Here is a 25217-nt window from a genome sequence, read left to right on the forward strand (position 1 = left end):
CATATGGAAGCCCATTTCATATATATAAAAAAAACATGCTTTGATAAATAATAATTATGATAAAAAGTCCATAGTATGAGATAAAATCCTCAAAGTTCTGACATAAAAAGAAAAAATTATGAGATAAAGTCATACACTCGAAAAAATAACTAAAAAAAGGGAACAAATTTACATCGTAAAATACAGTTTTCCATTGAAACAGTAATATACCATAAAAACAATGCATTCTGGGTAATATTTGTCATTTTAAGAATAGAAGCCTATAGGCTATTTTTTCAAAAACGACAAATAATATTACCCAGAATGCATTGTAATGTACCGAAGTAATATTCTGTAAAAACAATGCATTCTGGGTAATATTTGTGATCATCAAAATGTTTTTATGGTATATTACTGTTTCAATGGAAAACGGTATTTTACTCTGCAAATTTGTATAGTTTTTTTACAGTTTGAACACATTTCTATAATTTTTTGTTTTTTAAAGGTGCCATCGAACGCTTTTTTTACAAGATGTAATATAAGTCTAAGGTGTCCCCTGAATGTGTCTGTGAAGTTTCAGCTCAAAATACCCCATAGATTTTTTTTTAATTCATTTTTTTAACTGCCTAGTTTGGGGCATAATTAGAAATGCGCCTATTCATGTTGCGGCCCCTTTAAATGCTCACGCTCCCTGCCCACGGAGCTCGCGCTTGCCTTAAACAGTGCATAAACAAAGTTCACACAGCTAATATAACCCTCAAAATGAATCTTTACAAAGTGTTCGTCATGCATACTGCATGCATACGTCGGATTATGTGAGTATTGTATTTATTTGGATGTTTATATTTGATTCTGAATGAATTTGAGGCTGTGATCTGTGGCTAACGGGCTAATGCTACACTGTTGGAGAGATTTATAAAGAATTAAGTTGTGTTTATGAATTATACAGAAAATAATGAAAATAGCGATGGCTCTTGTCTCCGTGAAAACAATAAGAAACAATGGTAAATTTAACCACATTTAACAGTACATTAGCAACATGCTAACGAAACATTTAGAAAGATAGTTTACAAATATCACTAAAAATATCATGTTATCATGGATCATGTCAGTTATTATTGCTCCATCTGCCATTTTTCACTGTTGTTCTTGCTTGCTTACCTAGTTTGATGATTCAGCTGTGCAGCTCCATTCCAGACGTTAATACTGGCTGCCCTTGTGTAATGCAATGAACATGAGCTGGCATATGCAAATATTGGGGGCGTACATATTAATGATCCCGACTGTTACGTGTTATGTTGAGATTCGCCTGTTCTTCGGAGGTCTTTTAAGCAAATGAGATTTATATAAGAAGGAGGAAACAATGGAGTTTGAGACTCACTGTATGTCATTTCCATGTACTGAACTCTTGTTATTTAACTATGCCAATATAAATTCAAGTTTTAATTCTAGGGCACCTTTAATTAATGAAGCTGTCTGCAGTGCACAATAAATCTGTTTACATCATGTTTACACTTTATTGGTATAATGACAGCATTACGAAAATGTAGAATGTCAGTAAACTCAAGTGGTGTGTCAGCAGCTTTAATTTAAACACCTCTGATTGGCTTTTGCATTTATGTGCTCAACAGACATGTCTGTGATTGGTTACAAGGTTCAACGCAGCAAAAAACTTGCGATGCAACTGGAGTAGATTCTTTCTAACAGCATGTTTTGATACTTATATTTCTTTAATAAATATTTGTTTGTCCTCTAAAGTCTGCGTACATGTGTGCTTTTGTCCACTATGAATCTGAACATTAAAAGTGCAGCCCTTGACCCTAAATGTCCTGTTCCACACCTCAGTCTTCCTCTCTGATGCTCTTCCTGATCTGTCAGTGAGAAAGACACTGTCAGTGAGTTTATCCAAGCATACATATCATGTATGTCATAGAAATACTCATGCTTATCTGTATTGTGCTAGCGGAACATACGTTTCTTGAGTGATATTAACATACACTGTGACTGATCAGTCATATTGCTAATAGCTATCATGCTAATTTACAGTTGTATGTTTTCTGTAGTATCACACCTCACCCAGTGAGGAAATCGCTGTTATTTTGATATGTTGGCAGAACGTCCTTCCTCATTGTGGCCCTGGGATACTGTCTGACTGCTCTTCCTACTCCAGTGGAGGGTCACAGGCCTCTGCTCTTTGTATTGTGTGTTGTGAATTACTTCCCTGCCCTTTAACACAACAGTGACTGCAGGCCCACATCCACAGCCAGGCTGACGGTGTTCATTTCCCCACGATAAGGCTGGTTCTTCCTCTTTCTCTTCTTTCTCTCTGCTCGAACACACCCACACTTTATCATTGTCAACAACTGTTGTAGAAAGAGCTGATGCTTACCACATTTGTGTAATGCTGATTTCATCAGTGAACGTTAGATGCATATTTTAGCATACTTCATGCATGGTATCTGTTGAATCTCTTGGGAATGGAAAAAACAGCGTTAGAGAATCAGGTTTATCTGATAGATTAATGCATCTTTAAAATCAGATTGTTCTTTGATTCATCTTTTTTGACATATGTTAAGTATATATGTCAGTGAATCTCTGAATGCACATAGCTGCAGAAAGAGGACACTTTTCTAAATCTATAAAAACATGCAGCAATAATGCATATAAAAATAGAAAATTTGTTTTATTCCCTTAAGGACCAGAAAGATGATTAAAATTTGAGGGCATAAATTGCTCTCTTGCAAGAGCTGCAGTGAGTGTGATAGGAAAGGAAAGCTTGGGGGTGAATGATGACAGCAATGCTCTGGTGTTTAGTCATGTTCCAGAACCTGATTATCTGTGAAGATCAAACGAGCCAGTGCACTAGAAAACAAACAACAAAGCATTGCCAAGTTTCTCTCCAGAAACAATATGTGCTAAATTAGATCCTCCCAAACTAATTTAGCAAATAGTTTGCTTCTGTTTAGCGACCTTTGAATCAGCAGTTGCTAATTAATGAATATTAGAGGAAGAAAGTCCTGCAAAATCCAGGTCACACAATAAATAAGTTATTGTCTGCTGGTGTGTAAAAGCTTTGTGGTGTGTGAGAGCTGTTACAACCCAGTTTTCCATGTTAGATGTTAGATTCAGTGGCACCATCCACCAATTGTTCATTTAGCCTAATTATCATATTGTGCTAACGAAAACTAATATTGCCTAATTTCCATCTTTAAAAAATGTAAATATAACATTTACATAATATAACAAAACACTTCATGTGTGCCTGAAAATGTACTGCATAGCAGGGATGAGAAATATGTGACAAATAAAATGGAGTGGACTGTATTGCCATCTGCTGGTACAAATGTTAAGGGAGGGATGGCGACATACTGAATCTTTCTCCACATGTGCTAGTATTAAAGGGTTAGTTCACCCAAATATGAAAATAATGTCATTTATTACTCACCCTGATGTCGTTCCACACCCGTAAGACCTTCGTTAATCTTCAGAACACAAATTAAGATATTTTTGATAAATCCGATGGCTCAATGAGGCCTGCATTCACAGTAATGACATTTCCTCTCTTAAGATCCATAAAGGTACTAAAAACATATTTAAATCAGTTCATTCGAGTTCAGTGGTTCTACCTTAATATTAGGCCTATAAAGTGACGAGAAAAAACAAAATAACGACTTTTCAACAATATAGTGATGGGTGATTTCAAAACACTGCTTGGGAGCTTTATGAATCAAATCAGTGACTCGGATCTCCTATCAAACGTCTAAACTGCTGAAATCATGTGACTTTTGCGCTCCGAGTCACTGATTCGATTCGATAAGCTCCGAAGCAGTGTTTTGAAATCGGCCCATCACTATATTGTTGAAAAGTCGTTATTATGTTTTTTTGGCGCACAAAAATATTCTCGTCGCTTTATAATATTAAGGTAGAACTACTGAACTCGCATGAACTGTTTTAAATATGTTTTTAGTACCTTTATGGATCTTGAGAGAGGAAATGTCATTGCTGTCAGAAGCCTCACTGAGCCATCTGATTTCATCAAAAATATCTTAATTTGTGTTCTGAAGATGAATGAAGGCCTTACGGGTGTGGAACGACATGAGGGTGAGTAATTAATGACATTATTTTCATTTTTGGGTAAACTAACCCTTTAATATCTGCACTATATTTTTTTTAAAAATAAATAAATATGTGCAAAACAATATTAGTTAGATTTTCTCTTTTGTGGGTAATAATAAAGCTTTAAATTTAAAACAAAAATCATTGCCAACATTAATATCGATGCCATAAAAAGAGAGGGGACTGAAAACAGAAAAATCCACTCTAAACTTGTGCTCCCAAACAGCGGAACAAAGCTTTCGTTTCCCCCGTTCCCTGTCGGATCTTTTCTGAGCGTGACACATCAAAAATGGCGGAGCGGGAAGAAGCAGTGAGGGGATTCGTTGCTGTTACTGATGTTGATGAAGAGAGGGCCCGTTTCTTCCTCGAGTCAGCCGGCTGGGACCTACAGGTCAGCAGCACACTGATGACTTTATTACTGAAATATTGTGCTGTGAAGCACAAGCACTGCAGCTGAGAATTCAACAGACTTTAAGCCTCCACAGGCAGCCAATGAAATCTATAACCGGCTAACGAAATGTGCAAGTCACTCTTCATTAAAATCACCAGGAGTATCTTAAACTGGTTTAACTCATTAAGCATACATGACGGGATTCACACCTCAGTATTTGGTAGTCATTATTTCCTTGAAGTAGATAGATGTTTTTTAAACGGTGCCGGTCTGTTTTATATAGAAATTCACCCATAAGCTAGCAGCTTTAGCTTGTTCAGTGGAAACTCATGTTTACATTCGTGGTTTATTTTTTTTTCGTCCTAAGATATATTAAATTATATTATTTTGGAGTCGTTAATATAATAAATCTGATGTATCTAATTACCGAAAGCAAAATTTGGAGTTGTTTTGTTTCTGCGTGTCTGTCTGTGAAATGAAGTGTCAGCTCTCTCTCTCTCTCTTCTGTCCCCTCAGCTTGCTCTAGCTAATTTCTTTGAAGATGGAGGAGATGATGATATTGCCACCCTCCCTCAGCCAGAGACTGGCTCTGTCACTCGATCCACAGGGCCAAGGTAACACAGGTCAACCCGCAAACTGTTTGGGATTCTCAATCATAGAATATCAGCGATATGGTTAAAGTCATAATAACAATTGAGCTGTTTAATGGAATCTCTTCTGATTTCAGTGAACACAGAGTGACGTCCTTTAGAGATCTTATGCATGAGGATGAAGATGACAGTGGTGAGGAGGAAGGCCAGAGGTATCAATATCTTGTAGTTGATAACAGCTAAAAATTTACATTTCTTAATATTGGGGTTTATATCATTATGGAATAATTTAATTATTTTGTGTGGAATATTTATTTTTAAATCTTATGCCCTCGTAATCTTTCAAAAACATTAACTTTCATGACAACAATCTAAAATGACAACAATCTAATCAATTTCCAGTGGACAAAAAAAATGAAATTTCACCCCTTAATTTTTTTCACTTGGATATATACACCACATTCTTCCATTTCGTGACTTTAATGAACATGAAATTTATGTATTCACAACAAAGATATGTTACTTAAAGGGAAATGATTGCTTAAAGGAAACTGTATATTTAAATTTTTTTGTCTGAACACCATTTCTTTTAGGTTTTTCTCCATTTTTTTTTAAATCACGGTTTTAGCTTTTTGATTCATTCCAATGGTCCTGTCCTTTACGTATATATTAAAAGTAAAAATCTCAATAAGTGATCATAAAAATGCATGTATGATAATTATATTAGAATTAGAAATGAAGACTTCAGATGCAAAATCCTCTAAGTGCCATCTGAAATTTTCTTCTAAAATTAGCATTTTTATCAAGCATGTATGTTTATGTTCAGTTATTTCACTTTAATTGCAATGAAAATGACCTATTAATTGCCATTAAAGTGAAATTATTGAACATAAACATTCAAGCTTGATTAAAAATGCTCATTTTAGAAGAAAAATTCAGATGGCACTTAGAGGCTTTTGCATCTGAAGTCTTCAATATTGTTATAAATTTATATAAATTGTGTTAAATAAAATATAGCATCACCCTCCAAGACACTGCTGTGACTGCTTGACATGTCAACTACCCATATGCTCTGTAAGATTACATCTCTTAATAGCCAGATAAAGACAAAAATACTTTCACTTTTGCCTTTACTCTCTTACAATGTCATGTTTACACATATTTAATGCTCCATTGTTTTGAGTAACATCAGACTTCTCCTCCTGCAGGTTCTTTGCCGGGGGCTCAGAACGCAGTGGGCAGCAGATTGTTGGCCCTCCCAAAAAGAAGAGCCCAAATGAGCTGGTTGAGGACTTGTTTAAAGGAGCGAAGGAACATGGGGCGGTTCCTGTCGACAAAGCAGGCAAAGGACTAGGAGAATCCAGCAAGTCCAAGGTAGTTCTTCCACAGAATAAACTTAGTATGCATGCTTATTGTGTACTAGGGGTGCAACGGTTCAAATTTCTCACGTTTCAGTTCGTATTACAGTTTCTATATGGTTCGGTATGTGCTGTGTTCAGGGAAAATAGGACTACTTCGGATGAGCGCCCACACAAATCTTCTCACAGCGCGCGAGTTCTCTTTCGCATCTTGCTCTTGAATGTTTAAATTGGCAAGGCTTAAATGAGTTTAGTTTAAACACAGACCGCAACGTGTGCTGTTCAGGTCTCACCTGCGCTCGCGATATCAACACCCGGGTGATGACGGTGTAAGTGACTGGACATTAGAGCATACGGCACTCGCATTGAACCAAGTTTACAAAGAGTGACTGTTTTGTCCACGCTTTCTGATTATCGTCGTTGTAATGTTTTGGGAAGCCAGAATGCGCATCCATTGACTGAAACTTACATTATCTGAATTCTCTGTCTGTTTTCCACGTTGCTATTTTCAAGAAACCATATTAGCCTATAGATGCGTCGCCATTCGAGATGAACCGCGGTGCAAGTGCGTGCCGAACTGTAAGTGGAGAACAGTACGGTTCGAGAACCGTTGCACCCCATTGTGTACTCATCTCATGTGATTTTGATTTCTGCTCATTCTACAGCCGTTTATAGGTGGTGGTTATCGATTGGGTGCGGCACCAGAAGAGGAATCAACTTATGTGTCAGGAGCTCGGAGACAGTCCAGCGGTTCACAAGATGTGAGTCACATAGCCTGTTGAAGTCATTCAGACATAGAGAGAGATCTGCTACAGTGATTTGTGCTTTGCCAACAGGTGCATGTGGTGCTGAAGCTCTGGAAAAGTGGCTTTAGTCTTGATGATGGAGAGCTTAGGAACTACAGTGATCCTGCGAACGCTCTCTTCTTGGAGTCTATCCGCAGAGGGTGGGCTCTGAATTCATTCACTGATGTTTTGCACTTTACAGAAGTTTAGCTGATCAGCAGAAGTTATTGTTCCCCCATCACGTCGCCTCCAAAAGCATCCAACATTTTTCATTGTTTATTTAGTTTTATATTGGGCCCTCTTGAAATTAGCATTAAAAATCCTTATTTTGGTTTAACATTATAAGATAGTCCTTCGCTAACTGGTTGTCAAATTAGACTAGATAATCCACTAAACCTCTTTACTCGTTACTCTCTGGCTCTCTCAGGGAGATTCCTCTGGAACTGAGACAGCGTTTCCGAGGTGGTCAGGTAAACCTAGACATGGAGGACCATCGGGATGAAGACTTTTCCAAACCAAAGCCTGCTTTCAAGGCATTTACCGGAGAAGGAATGAAACTCGGCAGGTTGGAAAACTCTCTCTTCTCTTTTCTGATTTTCTTTCACTGAGCTGAGGGTGGCTTAATTACTTGCGCTCTTTCTGATGCTGAAACGCATGTATGGCTAATAGAGCTGCACGATTCTGAATAAATTGAGAATTGATTTTTTTTTTTTTTTTTTTTTTTTTTTCTTTCTTTTTTTTGAGATCATGAGTCTTCCACGATTCTGAATGGACAACTAAACAAAATATTTAATTTACTGAGGGTCTGACAAAAGGTTAATCAGTCTATTTTTTAAAATGTTATTATTATTTTTTTTAAATTAATGATTCAATGACTCATACTGGATGAATCATTGTTTTTGAAGAATCTCTTGAATGAATGATTCAATGAAAAACATTTTTTAACAGTCACTTGTCACCACCTAGTGGCTCAACGATATAATTGATACAACATTTGAAGCATCAAGTTAAGGCCCCGTCCACACGGAGACGCGTTTCAGTGAAACCGCACAAATTTTTTATCGGATAGGCGTTTCGTCCACATGGATCCGGCGTTTTCGAAAGGTGAAACCGGTATTTTTTGAAACCGGGTCCCAGAGTGGAAAAATTTGAAAACGCCGGCTTGGCGTTGTCGTGTGGACGGGGCAATCCGTATATTTTCTGAAATGATGATGTCATCACCCCACGTGTCGACCCTAGTCAGATGCGCTAACACTACAAAACAGTACCAACAACAGCAATAGCAGACTCTACATGCTTGTGTTCGTGCTGCAGAAGCTACTGAACCAAAATAAAGTGTTATTTCTAAGCTTTGCTAAAGTTTGTATTCAGCACGCAAGGTTTATGCGCATGCTCCAAGTCTTCTTCGCTGCTTTAAGTGCATTTCTGCGGCAGAATTACAGCGCCACATAATGGTCTGGCATGTACACTACATCGTTTTGAGTCGTTTCAGTGGTTTCGTGTGGACGCAGATATTTTTTGAGATGAGGAAAAAAAAAAAGATCGGTTTAGGGTAAGCTCCGGCTTCGTGTGGACGTAGCCTAAGTCCTGGGTATACTTCATTTTTTTATCCGTATATGCACAGTTGAATGCACAGGCTTGGAAAGTATACTTCTAGGCATTCACAGGCGTTCGACACATGCACAGTCTCTCGCCACGAGTAACATCCCATGTAAGCATTTTTGTATTCTTTCATGCTAGAGTTGTACAAAAGAGGGTTCTTTCTAACCACATTGCACAATCTCACGTCTATGTAGGCCTCCATTGTCGCTGTAGCTTGCATGCGTTCCGGTCTGTTCTGTTTATGCAGTTTTTCTTTGACTACCTTGTAAATCAACACCACCAGGGCATGGTTGCCACTAATTACTGCAAAAAAAATTAAATGCGCATATGTTACCTGTGCATACAAGTACGCGCGGTTACAAAAATCCGGTGGTGCGCATACTCTTCTGATGGCGAAATTTGCGTCTATGTGCACTATGCTGACCCTCGCGTACGTTTAAAGGTCCCGTTCTTCATGATCCCATGTTTCAAACTTTAGTTAGTGTGTAATGTTGTTGTTAGAGTATAAATACAATCTGTAAAATTTTAAAGCTCAAAGTTCAATGCCAAGCGAGATATTTTATTTAACAGAAGTCGCCTACATCGAACGGCCAGTTTAGACTACATCCCTCTACTTCTTTCTTTAATGACGTCACTAAAACAGTTTTTTGACTAACCTCCGCCCACAGGAATACACAAGAGTTGCGTTTGTAGAGTGTGTTTGTCGCCATGTCGTCGAAACGCTGTTATTTTCATCCCGCAGTCCAATCACCGGGTCTGATTCCGGCTCAGATTGATAGGGTAAAATTAAAGACATGTTTACAATAACACTGAGCGCATGCATCTCCACGTTATGGTAAGAGGCGTGACCTTTTCGGGCAAGGTTCGCTAAGCTGCTGTCGAATCACAACACAGGAACCGCTGGCACAATTTGAACTCGTTACGTATTTCTGAAGGAGGGACTTCATAGAACAAGGAAGTCATCAGCCCGTTTTTATGACAGTGGAAACAGTGGTATACAGATAAGTAAATTATGTGAAAAATACTGTTTTTTTTTTTACACGCGAAACATGAACACATGTTATATTGCACACTATAAACGCAATCAAAGCTTCAAAAAAACACGAAAAACGGGACCTTTAAAAAGTGAACTATACTTTGGGCTTTACTTTCTAAGGAAAGGTGATTTTGGTCGCTACCATAGGCATCAGTGTTTATATCTGAACTATAAACTTTTATCCCAGTACTTTAGTGATAATTTGAATGATTGCAAGAGAAATAATGATACTGTGTGCTTGAAAAGACTGAAGCTGTTTCATATTCATGCATGACGACTGCTCTCTCTGGGTCAGCAACAGATTTGAATGTTCACTGTGATTGTACTTGTCAAAGGTTTAATTGACAGACGAATTGTAGTCAATAGTTGTCATGATTGCGTGGGTGTTTGAATCGAGATTGTGATCTTTTAATGATTAATCGTGTGGCTCTAATGGCTACATGTAGACTTATTGACTGATACTTTGTAATTTGACACATTTTTCTTAAATTAAGAGGTTAATTTAATTAGCATTAATTTAGATTGATAGTGACTAGTCTGTTTACATTGTCAGTAGTGTAACTGTTCAATTTTTTTTTTTTGCATAAAACTATATAGTTCTCACAAAAACCTTACAATTATGCATAATGACAGGAGCATTGCTTATAGCAGGCAATTTCATCTCTGACAGTAATTCCAATGCTCTTACACTCTAAAATTTAAAATCTAAATGAAAAAAAAAAAAAAAAAAAAACCTTGTCAGTTAGTGATTGATTATTCAATCATCCTGACCCATCTCTATGATAATGTGCACTGTGCAGTAAGATTTTAAGCCTCATTTTCTTTGTACAGTGTATCTATTTTTCCACTAGGGGGCGATAGTTTAATGCCTATTAGCTGCAGACCCTTTGAGTCTCCCTGTTTGTCTGTTGTTTAATAGTAGGGCTGCATGATTTGGGGCGGGGGGTCAAATTTGGATTTTTCTGATAAAGATTGTGATTTAATATGCAACTAAGTAAAATTAATTTACATTAATATTATTAATGTAAAATATAATTGTTAAATAAAAACATTGAGTAAGAAAAATAAAATAATTATAATAATAATAATGATGATAGTTTTATGTAATGGTGAAACTGTAAAATTACGATACCAATATTATTGGCCGTCTAAATTAATTGCCTCATTTTCAAATGTTAAACCATCAAGTTTTTATTTTGGCAGTAAACTGCTGGGATGCCTTAAAGCTTCTCTTTCGATGACAACCCAAGTTGGGAAGATATATTTTATATTTTGTTTAATTGCAGCCTTTGTGATTTGGTAATCACACTAAGCCATATTGTAATTTTCGATTTCACTTCAATTATTCATGCAGCCCTATTAAATCATGAATTGTTTAGTTTGATGGGCACTCAGCAGCTCTCAATTAATTGAACATTGTGATCTACTTAATAACGCTTGATCATTAAATGTTACATAATTTAATGTGGCTGAACTGTATTGACATCATCCTACACTAACCTCCCTCAGCGCCACTCCAGAGTTGGTGTCGCTCCAGAGCAACCCACAGGACCAGGCTAGCAGTGAAGCTGAGGCTAGTGCTTCCATCAGTGTGGACAGCTCTCAACCTGTCACCAGCATCCAGATCAGACTGGCCGATGGAGGCCGGCTGGTGCAGAAATTCAACCACACCCATAGGTAAAAGAGTTACGAACATGCTTCGAATACTACTACGGCATGAAAATCTTCCTCACGACTGACTTGTTCCATCTTTCTCCATCTTAGGGTGTCTGACGTGCGTCAGTTTGTGGCGAGCGCTCGCCCAGCTTTAGCCGCCACTGAGTTTGTTCTCATGACGACCTTCCCCAACAAGGAGCTGACGGACGAGAGCCAGACGCTGAAGGAAGCCAACCTGCTGAATGCCGTCATTGTGCAGCGGCTAAAGTAACAGCGCCATCCAGTGACCCAGCTTTATTAAAGCACTCTTGAGTTGGAGACACCTGGACTGAAAGGACTTCTAATTACTTAATTTTGTTTTCTTTAGTGATATGTTATTCCTCTGTGACAGTTTTGAGGGTGGTGGGTGTTTCTGGTTAAGCAAAATGGAGATGAAGGGGAAGCAATCACACTGTGATACAGTTAAAGGAAAGGAAAAGAGCAACCGAAGCCAAGATCTAACAAGTTTTATGGTTTTAGAATAACTGCTGAACATATTCAGAGCGATATAAAGAGCTGTCTGAAGAGTTTTGACATTCTTTTACCTCGATGTCTATCTTGCAGCGATTATGCTGCTTCTGCTTTACCACCACCTCGGTTTTATTCCTCGTTCTGTGATTCATCTCTTAACATTTCTCAAAACTGTCATTAAAAATAAAGTAGCCTTATATTCTGACCCCATACAGTGACACTGACCTCCAAGATCAACCTCAACTGTCAATGATCAAAACATTGTTTTTGTTTTTTTTACAAAACAATCTTTCTTTTATGAGATTTGAGGCTATTTTTGTTATTTAGGTTGTCACACTATATTATTGATTTTTTTTTTTTTTTTTTATATTAATTTTGCCTGATTATATAAATAAATATTGAGTTGGCTGATTAAGAGCCAACTTCAGTTTCGGACACTGCTGCTGGTAAACATATCAGCGGCCTTCTTATATTCTATGCAGAAACTGACTATAAATCTGGACGTATTGCGTGATTGTGAGCTGTGGTGAACCTGATATTAAACCCCTTTGTCTGGCAATGGAGAGCGCTTTATTTTTTTGTGGGACCACCCTAGGAACATTTTCCCCCCCCAAAAAGAAACCTTTGCATGTCAGGAAGCAGTTTGTTTTTGAAAGCTTTGTTTGTCGTTAGATCATGCTAGACGGCGTGATGGAAGCTATTAGTTGAGAAACTGGAGTCATGAGTTTTTCATGCACTCCCAAGGTCTGTGAAGTCCACCGGCTTGCTGTATATTTGTGATGAATATTTTCACATTTAGCACAGTAATGAAATTGAAACCAGACATTAATGACTTAATTGAATTTATTTATAAAAATACATCTTAACATTTTTAACATATGGATACTGCTTTAATGTATACAAGTATCCCTTCAGTATTAAATGAGATTAAGTTACACGGCCCATTTTATTATTAAATTAGCTATAATTCAGCTAATCAGATATATTAGTCATGGTTGCCCTTTAAGAGTTAACCAAGTTGTGCTGATCTTCGGCATGGGCTGTGTTGGAGCTATATTTCAGCCATGTATATTTATGTGTGGCTAATTACGGTCTAAATAAGCAAAAAATAAATGTCTTTTTTGTTGCATAGAGATATCATGAAGTATATAATCACTCAGTGGAGTATGTCAACAGCAAACATTCTTCGCATTGCTGGTCTTGTTTTTTAGGAGACTCGTTGCTATTCCCTTTTGCGCAGATGGATGTACATGATTCCGCTGCACAGGAGCAAAGGTACACAAGCCCACGCCAAGAAAAAGCAGTAGCCGAAGTGTCCCGAGCTCAACTCCTGAGTGTCCTGAAGGATTTCTTTATTGTGCAGAGTGTAAATGAGCACGGCAGTGAAGGCGTTGAGGCCTGAGAGGAGACAGAAATAAAAGTTTCCAAATGTTTTTTCTCGACTTAAGAGCAGCTGAAATTAGTGTTTATGTATTTTGAAGACATTAACCTTGGGTAATAAAGCAAATTAACTTACCGGCAAATGCCTGGCAGACGCCGGTGAGGTAAAAGAGTCCTCCTCTAGACATGGTGAAGAGTTGTCCCAGGAATATCAGGAATGAAATGGAGGAGAAAACCACCGACAGGACCATCAGAACCTGGACAGCTTGAAGCCACTCTGGTGGAAACAAAACATGGAGACTATTCTGCACAGCTTTGAACCCGATTGGTGATGCTTATTGCATTAAATTCCTATATTTAAAAATCATTTAAGTGCTCAAACGTGTTATTTTACCCGTCTCTTCTGATGTTGCACAAGACCACGCCTCTGTTTCATTGTCAAATCGGCAGTTGTACCATAGGTCTGAACTTTCTGTGCCATCCCAAACCCACCAGGACTGAATCATACAGAAGATTAAATATGCATTACTGATTTCAGGTGTATGCACATTATTCTGTTTTTTGGGGATAAAGTGTTTCATATAGTTACCTTCTCCATGGTGGCGATAAAGAGAACCGCCAGTGTGATGAGATGAAGCAGTGTGACAAACATCAGGAGGGACGCCATGGTGATAAACAGCACCTGTCAACATCTGAAACGTTCTCATCTGTGTATTTCTGTGTTGTAAATCAGGACACAGATTTCACTTTTAACGCATTTAAAATATTTTATATGTATTAATAGGGGTTCAAGTGCGTAGCACTGAAACCCTATTGTAATTGTTTAAATTTCCAAGGATCAGCATTCTCCCCTAAAAGTGATCAGGCAGACCAAACTGTAAGTCGTAGAGACTTGAAACTTTGATGGCTGGTAGTACTCACATAGTCTACGCCCCGATCGGCCTGACGGGGGCGCTACAGTGGTCAAAAGTATAAATGGCTCATAACTCCTTAGGTGTAGGCTCAAGTGTCTTATGTCATTGGAATCCTTGGCTCAAGACGGGCAAAATTTGGGGGTATTTTGGATTTTTTGAAAAACCTACTTTTGCGAACTAGTCCTTTGTTTTTGGGCCGATCGGAACCAAACCAGTGCAGCAAGATTCTCCGGAGTCTGATTATCAATAATTATCAAAAAAAAAGTTGAGATTTCAATTCACGGTCCCCAAGGGCCGCCAAAAACGTTCGAAGTGTGCGGAGCCACTTTTACTAAAATGGCTATAACTTGTGAACGGAATGAGATATTTTCACCAAACTCAGCACACCTATGTGAGCTCATTCTGTGGTCGTGTGAAAAAGGATGCGGCGACTGGCCACTTGGTGGCGCTATAACAGGAAAAAAACTTGAAAATAGCTATAACTACTTCACCGTTAGTCAGATTGACTTGAAAATTGGCCACCATCAACCAGTGAATTTTGAGCAGCTAACAGACTAGGTTAACAGAGGCTAATCGGAATGAAATTCGCTGTTTAGCCCGAAACACACCAAGCCGATGGTCGGCCGTCGAGCAGTTTTTGTTCGTCGGCCGACCAAGTTTTTCAGTGTGTTCCGCACCGTTGGCTGAAGTTGGTCCTCATCGTTTTTTTCTCGGCTGATTCAACATGTTGAATCGGCATTGGAGCTCATCGGTCAGTCGGGCCATCTGATCATTCTGATTGGCTGTTCAGCTACTGCCACCTGCTGGTATGGAAAGGCATTTCATCTCACGCAGGCGCAGAACGGATGTGCTACTTGGCCATCGGGTGTCGAGCATCGGTTTGGTGTGTCAGGGCAAATTTAGACCCAGACGCTGCCGACGTGAGCGGTCTGCTTTCATCGCTTTTGATTCACGGCCCTAGACGCCTGTGAGAAATTCAAAAGAAATCGGCCACCAGGGGGCGTCTTGGTGTTTTTCACGTGCGTAAAGGATTGTGTATTGTGCGATTTTTCGCACACGCCCATGATGTTCATACCACATGGTAGAACTCCTCATTCTGAGCATATTTGCCTCTAGGACTGCAACTGTCCATCAAATCGTTCATTAAATATTGGAGATTATTTCAAAAACCAACTTTGGTGAACTAGTCCTAGGTTTTTGGCTCAACCTCAATAACAGTTAAAAAGCTTTAAAAACCATACATTAAATTGCCTGTATTTGCTGTAAATGGTCTTTTCCATCTATGATCGAGATGGTTACAGGCTTTATTAAAACATTATACCTCTTTTACATATGTGCTTAAAGACCTTAATGCACTTGAACCCCAATAATTGCTGCTCACAGCTATATTTATTATTATTATTTAGTTGTTAATAAACACTTAAATGTAACTATAAATATTTAATAATATTATTTTAAACTAAAATATTTAGTATAATTTATGTATTATTATTATTATATTGTTTATAAACCTTTCATTTTAAAATATTTTTTTCAAAATAATATTGTATTTGTTATATAGTTGCTATGCTCTTTATAAACAGTCAAACCAAAAATTATTCAGATGTTTTTGATATTTCTGGTATATATTTTTACTAGTGGGTGCAGGACACTATAGTTCATTTATGTAAGTGAGGATAGCAAAATAAAGTAAACTGTGACATATTAAACCCAAAAAATTACATAGAGTAATAAAAAAAAAAAAAAAAAAAAAAAATATATATATATATATATATATATATATATATATATATATATATATATATATATATATATAAATTACATTACAAAATCATACAGTGGACTACCAGTAAAATTGATACAAAATTTTAAGTTGATAAAAAATTTTAAATTTAAAAAATTTTAAATTTTAAATTGATAAAAAAAAAATTTAAACTATAGTGAATAAACCGTATTAATGAATGAAATGTTCAAGGTGTCTGAATAAATTTTGGTTTGACTGTATTTATTATTTATAATAAAATAAATTATCTAATAAAAACATTATTATTAATCATTATTATTATTAGAATAAATAAAATACTATTGTTGTTTGATATTTGATAAGTCAAGGTTTCAAGAAACAACTGCATAATTGTATGATTACCCTCAGGTTTTCTGTAAGGACAAGAGGTTTAACAAATCTGCTTTTGACAAAACCTAGAGGGAAGAGGGTAGGAAGTAAAAATACTAAGTAAACTGACTATGGCTGAAGTCCAGAGCTGAGAAATAAAGGCACTCTTTCAGACTTTTCTAAGTCTTAAGACACACTGTGCTTTTCCTCAGGTCAAAGCTAGAGAAGAACAGCTTCGGGAAAAGTCATGTTCTTATAACCAGTCTTCTCAGAGACATGAAAAAACCCCATCTAAAATGGTTCTTTTGACTTCTGACTATAATAATATTATGATGTTCAACCACAGATTCATTCCCTTGTTAAAATCATTTCATATTCACAGCAGAGTTTGAAGTGATAAAGTATCATAAGTTGTTGTATTTTATGGTTCAACTTTCAAACCATAGACAATAATAAAAGCAGAATGAATAAAGGTAAACTCACCAAATGTGATCCAAATTCAGCAGAGGCAAATATACTCTATATTGACTCTTTCAGTGTTTATTCAGGTCTGCTGCTACTCTCCTCCCTTTTCAGCTCCAGTAAATTGGAGGATTTTGTGGGGTCAACCGCAGAAACGCCCATTTCCTTGATGTTGGATTAGTTCCGTTGTCCTGCACACAGTCCCATCAGATCCTCCTTGTGTGTTCAGGAAACGCATGAGCATGGGCACACGTCTCTCTTTCCTTATAGTCGTTTATCATCTCAGAGGGTGTGCGCTGAGTTCCTATGGGGTTCTATCATAACTTCAATCTCCTTTGATGATGTCGATTATGTGAGTGGGTTTCATTCATCATCGCCCATGAGATGGTGTTATGGGAAAGCCACCTAAATGGGGAAAACTACAGGAACCTCTGTGTTTATTTGTCCTGCTGTGTACAGTAAATGTAGGTGGACCAAGAAGAAAAAACTATGATATATATATATATATATATATATATATATATATATATATATATATATATATACAATCTTTCCATAACTGTAAATACATCTGTCCATTGTATTGAATATGCATTAAAAGGTATATTTCTTCATTGGGCATTTATTATTGTGTTCATTTATAAGTTCATAGGTTAATGGTTTAAAAATATGTAAGCGTATTTTAACATTGTCAGTGTCAGTTACTACGTTACAACATTACAATTCTAAATCCTTTATATTATATATAAAATGATATAGGGTGATGTTAAAGCATGATGAATGTTCAGATTTATTCCCTAATAATTTTAGCAGAGTTTGAAGTTGTAAAGTTAAGCTGTTGTATTTTATGGTTTAGAAATGTGCTACATGTGTCATGGTTAAAAATTATTCACTTATCAAATTATTATTTCATTATTATGTCGTTATAGGCTATTGTTGTTGTTTTGTGATTTTATAGTACATACGTAAGGGTTGAAAAAACAACTATTATTAATTAATTATTATTAAAAAGCAAGGCTAGAGGCAAGAAAGTTCCAGTCTATTAGTTATGAGCAGTGTTGGTGGTAACCCATAACAAGTAACTTGAGTTATGTAATCAGATTACTTTTTCAATTAACTAGTAAAGTAATGCATTACTTTTTCAATTTACAACAAAATATCTAAGTTACTTTTTCAAATAAGTAATGCAAGTTACTTTTTCACATTTATTGACTGAAAGCTCTCCTGTCCCCTGGTTGAGAGATATAAAGTTCAGAGGTGTTGTATTTGCTGCTGACCTTCAATGATCCAATTCAACAAAAATGACTTTAGATTTAGAAATAAGAGTGTTGAACTCCTGCTGTATCCTATTTTTCTTTAATCCAGAATGGAAAAGGTTTGTTTGAGCTGCGCCCACTACAGGTGCAAATATGCATTTCCTTCAGCCTGAGGCTTAAGCCAAAAAATAGAACTTTTTTTGTTGTTATTAAAAAACAAACAAGCAAGCTCAGCCCAGGTGAGAAAAAGTAACGCAAAAGTAATGTAACGCACTACGGTTCATAAAAAGTAACTAAGTAACGCAATTAGTTACTTTTTCAGGAAGTAACGCAATATTGTAATGCATACTTTTAAAAGTAACTTTCCCCAACACTGGTTATGAGCCTAATCCATTTAAACTACTTGAAAATATTATTTTATTTTCAAATGTGCACACATTCACTCTTATTAGTATGTGTAATATGTCAAAAACGCAAAACGTTTATCGTCTAGTCGCATTATGAATTTAGCTGCTTTCACGTGCTATCGGAAATTTGATAATTCCCACTTCTGAAGTCGTAACTACGACGAGCTCATCGCGTTCAACTTTGCATCGCTGGATATTACTGTCGTTCTCTGAACATTTCTCTTGTAAAACAGTTGTCAAATATTAAATGTTTAGCTACTTACATCTTATCACACTCTTTCACTGTTAAAACTAAAGAGCAGGTTGGATTTCGCACTCGTCTTCTGTGAACAGTGAACAGTGAGCCTTCTTTGATTTGATTGTACATCATTGACGAGCGCTAACGAAATGTAGTTTTTAAAAGTGCAGCAGAGAAGCATCAATATCACATTCGCTTTTCTTACTCAAAGAAGGGATGTTTATGCGGTTTTATGCGGTTAAGCCAATTAAAGGATAAGGTTTACCACATTTGTATGAAATTACTTTCCAGGATACCAAAGAATATATGTTCCTATATAACTGAAACAACGTTTAAAAATAAAATCATATATGTTTTGCTTATAACGTCCAAATAAGTTGCTAGTTGTAGTTACCACTCCAGGTCAGTAGGGAGCAGTATTAACTCTATCATCCCCGCTGGTTTCCTAGAAACTTCTCAACGTCACAACGTCAGCGAAACAGCAATGGCGACAAGGCGCTCTGGGTTTTCCCGGACCCAAACAAGCAGAGGAAATTCATGTAAAAACATTTTTAATAAAATACGGCAAGGCCAAATCACAGGTGTTGGGTTGACTAGAGGGTCTCAGGTGAGATTTTAAGTTATATGAAGTTCTAAACTGCCTCCAAAACGTTACTTAGACACTGTTTACATACAAGGGCCCGAAGAGCCCACAATATAAAATAGCTCTTAAAGAGTCATATATTGCATTTCATTGAGAGCGATAATCAGACAAACGAATTGTGTAGTGTGGATGACAAATGTGTGGTTGTAGGTTTGTTTTTAAAAAAAAAAAACTGATTTACTGATTCTCTTCCTGCTTTTCAACATAGCGATCTAACTATATCATAACATACTGATGTTAAATGTATTTGCATTGCTTACTTAAAGTATTTAGTGCTGAAATAGTCAATGATAATAAAAGAAGCAATAATACATATATTTGAAATGTATTTACAGAGCTTGAGCAGTGTTGTGTTTGTGTTGTCGAATGCAGATTCCTGTGGCTCTGCTGGAGGAGAGAGATAAAAGAGCTCAATGGCAGGGAATACCTGTGTTATTGAGGAGACTTCATGAGAGCAGCCATCCTAACAGTGATCTCTCCAAGATTGACAGCATGGTCATGGTATACAAAATGTTGTCTATTCATACAAAATGCATCGCCTGAAACCCATTTATATCACTTGTGATCAGATGTTAATTGAGTTGTTTTGTGTGTGTGCAGGAGCTGTCGTCATTGCTGTCTATGGAGGCCATGTCATTTGTCACAGAGGAGCGTAAAACGCCACAAGAGTCGGTTTCGCCCAATACATATACGTTTGACCTGTTTGGAGGAGTTGATGTGAGTTTGTTGTTAGTATAATATGATTATGCCTGACTAATCTTGATCAGGATATATTAAACTGTATTTAATTTTGAATACGTTCATGTAAATGACTCATCTTGTATGCAGTTTTTTTAGTTTTCAATTGGTCTTAATCAAGAGCCCTTTAAAAAGTTCATTACCTTGCAAAAGTTTGGGGTCAGTACGAATTTATTAATAATACTTTAGTAATACTTTTAATCAGCAAGGATGCATTAAATTAATCAAAAGTGATGGTAAAGATATTTATAATACTATTTATTTCTATTTCAAATAAATGCTGTTTTTTTTTAACTTTCTATTCATCAAAAAGTCCTTAAGAAATCTGTCACAATTTTTCAGCACAAATATTTTCTATGGAAGCTTGTTTCCACCATTGATTAAGAAATTAAAAAAGGTAATTTCAACTTTTTATCTCACAATTCTGACTTTTTTTCTCACAATTCAGACCTTATTATGAGAAAAAAATACCTTTTGTATTTTTTTAATTCTGTGTTGGAAACAAGCTTCCATAATTTTCAGCATTGATAATAATCAGAAATGTTTCTTGAGCAGCAAATCGGCATATTAGAATGATTTCTGAAGGATCATGTGACACTGAAGACTGGAGTAATGATGCTGAAAATTCAGCTTTTCCATCACAGTAATAAATAATATTTTAAAATAGAAAACAGTAGTAACACTTTATAATAAGGTTAATTTATCTGTTACCGTTAATAAAAAAAAATCGTGTTCACATTAGTTCACAGTGCATTAACTAATGTTAACAGATAAAATTTTTGATTCCTTTGTATTAGTAAATTTTGAGATGAACATTTAACTAAAATTAATAAATGCTATAGAAGTATTTTTCATAGTTATTTCTTGTTAACTAATTTTAAACCTTTATTGTAAAATGTTACCAAAACAGTATTATGTATTATATTATATTTTTAATTATAATAATATTTCACAATATTACTGTTTTTACTGCATTTTTTATCTTGGTAAGCATAAGAGACTTCTTTCAAAAACAACAAATAATATTTTCATCCGTCAGTAAAATATTGTAAAGCGTGGTAATTTTATGGCATTAATGCTCGCAAGAAATCTTATCAAGTGCTGTGTTGGATGTTCTTGGCTGTGTTGTCTTCTGCTCTTGACACTGCACTCTTGAGAATATACAAAATCTAACAACCAGCACTTTAACTACATGGAGTCATAATATTTGAATTTAAAAGGAACCAGTTTGGCTGGTACTGTAATTATCATACTGGTAATCATTTGTTAGTTACTAAGTATGCTTTTGTTATTCGTCTACAGCTATTTGTAGAGATTCTGATGCGGCCAACACTCACAGTACAGGGAGACCTACCCATACGTAAGCTTATTTAAATATTAAATCCAAGCCTTATCATTTCCACTCTTGTTATTGCTTATTGTATTTTTTTTTTTTTTTTTTTGGGAACAGAGAGAGTTTGATGTTTTGCAATTACATACAAGGTTTGTTTCATTATTTTCAGTGAGTGATGATCTCATCAAGGATTGTCTAAGTGGACTTTACAACTGCTGTATATGTGTAGGTATAATAAAATGTGCATAATTCTGGAAGGACAGAAATAATAATGAATTATTTCACTTGTTTCCTTGTGAGTAACAGCCTCTGCTTTTGTCTGTCAGACGGAGGGCGTTACAAAAAGCCTTGCAGCGAGGGAGGATTTCGTCATGTTCCTGTTCACTCTCATGTCCAACAAAAAGGTTTTCCTACCAACTGCCACTCTTATTGAAGACATCCTGAGTGTCCGAAAGGTAAAAGCAAATGCATATTCACTATTATTTAAAAGTTTGGGGTCAGTATAATTTTATTTTCAAGAAATTAATTATTTTATTTAGGGCTGCAACGATTAATCGCGATTAATCGTTTGCGAAATAAAAGTCTGTGTTTACGTAGTATATATGTGTGTGTTCTGTGTATAATAATTATGTATATATAAATACACACACATACAGGTATAAAGTTTAGAAATATATGCATGTATTATAAATTTATATTTATATATATTTTATATTACATATAAACATAAATATTTTATATATAAATTTAAAATTTTTCTTAAATATATACATGAATGTGTGTGTATTTATATATACATAATTATTATACACAGAACACACACATATATATTACATAAACAGACTTTTATTTTGCAAATCGCAATTAATCGTTGCAGCCCTAATTTTATTCAGCAAGGATGCATTAAGTTTATCATAAGGGACAGTATAGACATTTATAATGTCACAAAAGATTTCTATTGAAATAAATGCTGTTCTTTTGAACTTTCTATTCATCAAAGTATCCTGAAAAAAAAAAAAAAAGTATCACAGTTTCCTTAAATATATTAGGCTGCGGAACTGTTTTCAACATTGATGATAATAATAAATGTTTCTTGAGCAGTAAATCAGCATATTAGAATGATTTCTGAAGGATCATGTGACACTGAAGACTGGAGTAATGATGCTGAAAATTCAGCTTTGCATCACAGGAATAAATTATATTTTAAAAAATATTAAAAGTTCTCTTGTTCTCTTAACAACGTAATAAATAATTTCTTTTCTTTTCTGTTTTAACCTTAGGAAATCATCCAGCTGGAGAAAATTCCCACCTTGGCCAGTCTGGTCCAGAGCTTCAACCAGCAGCAGCTGGCCAACTTCTGTCGTATCCTCTCGGTCACAATATCAGAGCCAGACGTTGGTGTAGATGACAAACACACCCTCCTGGCCCGCAGTACCCAGCAAAAGACCAGCACGTGCACATCACGCGCTGAGAGCAACCAGGGTAAGAAAACACGACTGCAGTTAATCCATACAAAATGTTGACTGATGGCGACAGGGTTATAAATGGCATCATTTAAAATAATAATATACATTTTACAGTGTCATATGTTCACACACTTGCTTTGATCTTTCTGCAGTGGCTCTGCTGAATATCCCAGGCTTTATCGAGCGCCTTTGTAAGCTTGCCACACGGAAAGTCACAGAGGCGGCGGGTGCCTCTGCCCGGCTGGAGCTGGAGGACTGGCATAGTTGGCTTGACAACGCACTGGTGCTGGATGCTCTCATGCAGTTAGCTATTGAGGAAGCGGAGCAGAGCAGTACAGGTGAGATCCTCTTCTCTTTCTTACTCTGTTATTTCCTTTTGCTGTGGTTCTTCTCCATCCTTTCCTTGCTGGTTGGTTACTTGGTCTCTCCCACTCTGATTGGCTGTCTTTCAGAGTCATCTGATGAGAGCTCCCTGTCCTCCAGTCCGCTCCGACACAGACTGCCCCAATCTATGAAGATCGTGCACGAGATCATGTACAAAGTGGAGGTTCTCTATGTGCTGTGTGTGCTACTTATGGGCAGACAGCGAAATCAGGTATTGTGATGCGAGTAAATTGATTGTGAATATTAATAAATTTGACATGGAATGAGCCATTTAATAACTGACTAGTCACTTAGTAAGGTTGTTGGGTAATAGGTTTATTTAGAGTTTGACTTTTTTATTTTTTTATATACACTTCCATTCAAAAGTTTGGGGTCAGTAAGATTTTTAAAAAATGTTTTTGAAAGAAGTCTCTTATGTTCACCAAGGCTGAATTTATTTGATCAAAAATACAGTAAAACAGCGGTTTTGTAAAATACTATTATAATTTAAAATAACTAATTTATTCCTGTGATCAAAGCTGAATTTTCAGCATCATTACTCCAGTCTTCAGTGTCACATGATCCTTCAGAAATCATTCTAATATGCTGATTTGATGCTAAATAAACATTTATTATTATTATCAAAGTTGAAAACAGCTGTGCTGCTTAATATTTTAGTGGAAACTGATGAATTCTTCCACTATACTTATATATATATATATATATAATATATATATATAATGGATTATATATTTGTACTCTTGTTATGCAGGTTCACAGAATGTTGGCAGAGTTCAGGTTAATTCCTGGACTCAATAACCTCTTTGATAAGCTGATCTGGAGGAAGCAGCCATCTGGTCATGTCCTACATCGACAGAACCAGAACTGTGACTGCAGTCCAGTAAGAAGCAGCCCTTCATTACTCAGACTTATTTAAATTACTCTTACATATGGATGACAATACACCTCTTTTCTCCTGCACATCAGGAGATCTCTTTCAAGATCCAGTTCCTCAGGCTGTTGCAGAGCTTCAGTGACCACCATGAGTAAGTATAACATCAAGATGCAAGGAACAGGGAATGTTACACTCAGTTTTTTCAAGTTTCTCAGCATATACTCGATTGATATTAAACCATCTATTTATTGATCACAGGAATAAATACCTTCTTCTAAGTGGACAGGAGCTGAATGAACTGAGTGACATCTACCTGAGTGCAAACATCTTTGAAATGGAGGCACTGAATAACACAGACAGGCATGGGGACCCTTTTCATATCATATATTTTAGTGTTTCCTTATTCTCATGTTTTGAACTGCTGGTTAATCAGTTTACATTAACTTTAGTTAATCGTTTTACAGGAACCTTGTGTGTGATGGTAAAAAAGGTCTTCTTACACGGTTAATCTCTGTAATGAAGAAAGAGCCAATTGATTCTTCATTCAGGTGAGATTTTCAATTACATTCGTAATGTTTCCTTCCACTTGCTGGCCTCTTCAAATCATAATTGAGTTTAACTGGTCACACAACATTTCTCCATGTCTTTTACACAATTTACTTCAGGTTCTGGCAGGCAAGAGCAGTGGAGAGTTTTCTGAGAGGAACGCCATCTTATGCCGATCAAGTGTTCCTTCTCAGAAGAGGCTTGTTAGAGGTAAATACAATGTCTGTGTGAACTGTTTTTTGAAATAAATAAATACTTGTATTCAGCAAGGGTGCATAAAATTGATCAAAAGTGACATTAAATACATTTATAATGTTATAAAATATTTCTATTTCAAATAAATGCTGTTCTTTTGAAGTTTCTTCAAAAATAAGTTATTTTAAATTATATTTCACAAAATTACTGTTTTACTGTATTATTGATCAAATAAATGAAGCCTT

The 25217-nt window shown here is 36.2% G+C and overlaps 3 protein-coding genes across 8 annotated transcripts in view; 2 read left to right on the forward strand and 1 right to left on the reverse strand.

Moving 5' to 3' along the window:
• nsfl1c (NSFL1 (p97) cofactor (p47)) overlaps positions 1 to 12582 on the forward strand; it is a 28737-nt gene extending 16155 nt beyond the window's left edge. Inside the window, exons 1-10 of one of the 2 annotated variants that reach the window (XM_048177524.1) lie at positions 4060 to 4080; positions 4322 to 4486; positions 5003 to 5100; positions 5214 to 5288; positions 6285 to 6450; positions 7100 to 7195; positions 7271 to 7380; positions 7647 to 7784; positions 11367 to 11534; positions 11622 to 12582. In XM_048177524.1, the coding sequence (XP_048033481.1) occupies positions 4075 to 4080; positions 4322 to 4486; positions 5003 to 5100; positions 5214 to 5288; positions 6285 to 6450; positions 7100 to 7195; positions 7271 to 7380; positions 7647 to 7784; positions 11367 to 11534; positions 11622 to 11784 (1185 nt within the window). In that variant the 5' untranslated portion in view covers positions 4060 to 4074 and the 3' untranslated portion in view covers positions 11785 to 12582. Of the gene's footprint in view, positions 1 to 4059; positions 4081 to 4321; positions 4487 to 5002; positions 5101 to 5213; positions 5289 to 6284; positions 6451 to 7099; positions 7196 to 7270; positions 7381 to 7646; positions 7785 to 11366; positions 11535 to 11621 lie in introns of those variants that run through there. The other variant, XM_048177522.1, reaches the window with a different exon arrangement.
• A 266-nt stretch (positions 12583 to 12848) lies between these two features.
• emp3b (epithelial membrane protein 3b) lies at positions 12849 to 19116 on the reverse strand. Of its 5 annotated transcripts, none has more exons than XM_048177528.1 (6): positions 18819 to 19116; positions 16914 to 17297; positions 13993 to 14085; positions 13798 to 13900; positions 13540 to 13680; positions 12849 to 13421 (listed from the first exon to the last, which is right to left on the reverse strand). In XM_048177528.1, exons 3-6 carry the CDS (start codon positions 14068 to 14070, stop codon positions 13246 to 13248), a joined length of 498 nt encoding a protein of 165 aa, XP_048033485.1. In that variant the 5' UTR covers positions 14071 to 14085; positions 16914 to 17297; positions 18819 to 19116; the 3' UTR covers positions 12849 to 13245. The 5 variants fall into 5 exon arrangements, with proteins under 5 accessions (XP_048033485.1, XP_048033482.1, XP_048033484.1 ...); XM_048177525.1 differs by having other exon boundaries at positions 16914 to 17311; XM_048177527.1 differs by having other exon boundaries at positions 13993 to 14095; positions 16914 to 17311.
• Positions 19117 to 19242: 126 nt separating this feature from the next.
• trpc4apb (transient receptor potential cation channel, subfamily C, member 4 associated protein b) overlaps positions 19243 to 25217 on the forward strand; it is a 10807-nt gene continuing 4832 nt past the window's right edge. The window contains exons 1-14 of the mRNA XM_048177521.1: positions 19243 to 19400; positions 19809 to 19937; positions 20037 to 20153; positions 21477 to 21534; positions 21677 to 21732; positions 21834 to 21962; positions 22788 to 22989; positions 23126 to 23311; positions 23426 to 23568; positions 24109 to 24237; positions 24324 to 24382; positions 24490 to 24591; positions 24696 to 24779; positions 24897 to 24987. Of these exons, the coding sequence (XP_048033478.1) occupies positions 19278 to 19400; positions 19809 to 19937; positions 20037 to 20153; positions 21477 to 21534; positions 21677 to 21732; positions 21834 to 21962; positions 22788 to 22989; positions 23126 to 23311; positions 23426 to 23568; positions 24109 to 24237; positions 24324 to 24382; positions 24490 to 24591; positions 24696 to 24779; positions 24897 to 24987 (1608 nt within the window). The 5' untranslated portion in view covers positions 19243 to 19277. The remainder of the gene's footprint in view (positions 19401 to 19808; positions 19938 to 20036; positions 20154 to 21476; positions 21535 to 21676; positions 21733 to 21833; positions 21963 to 22787; positions 22990 to 23125; positions 23312 to 23425; positions 23569 to 24108; positions 24238 to 24323; positions 24383 to 24489; positions 24592 to 24695; positions 24780 to 24896; positions 24988 to 25217) is intronic.

Source organism: Megalobrama amblycephala, linkage group LG24 (assembly GCF_018812025.1).
Source record: "Megalobrama amblycephala isolate DHTTF-2021 linkage group LG24, ASM1881202v1, whole genome shotgun sequence".
Classification (NCBI taxonomy): Eukaryota; Metazoa; Chordata; class Actinopteri; order Cypriniformes; family Xenocyprididae; genus Megalobrama; species Megalobrama amblycephala.

Bases quoted from the DNA above. Each gene is read 5' to 3' on its own strand.
- emp3b (XM_048177528.1), bottom strand. From the start codon at position 14,070: ATGGCGTCCCTCCTGATGTTTGTCACACTGCTTCATCTCATCACACTG. The intron at 13,681-13,797 runs GTAAAATAACAC...TGTTTCCACCAG, and splicing joins TGCAACATCAGAAGAGACGG to AGTGGCTTCAAGCTGTCCAG. The intron at 13,422-13,539 runs GTAAGTTAATTT...GTCTCCTCTCAG, and splicing joins CGTCTGCCAGGCATTTGCCG to GCCTCAACGCCTTCACTGCC.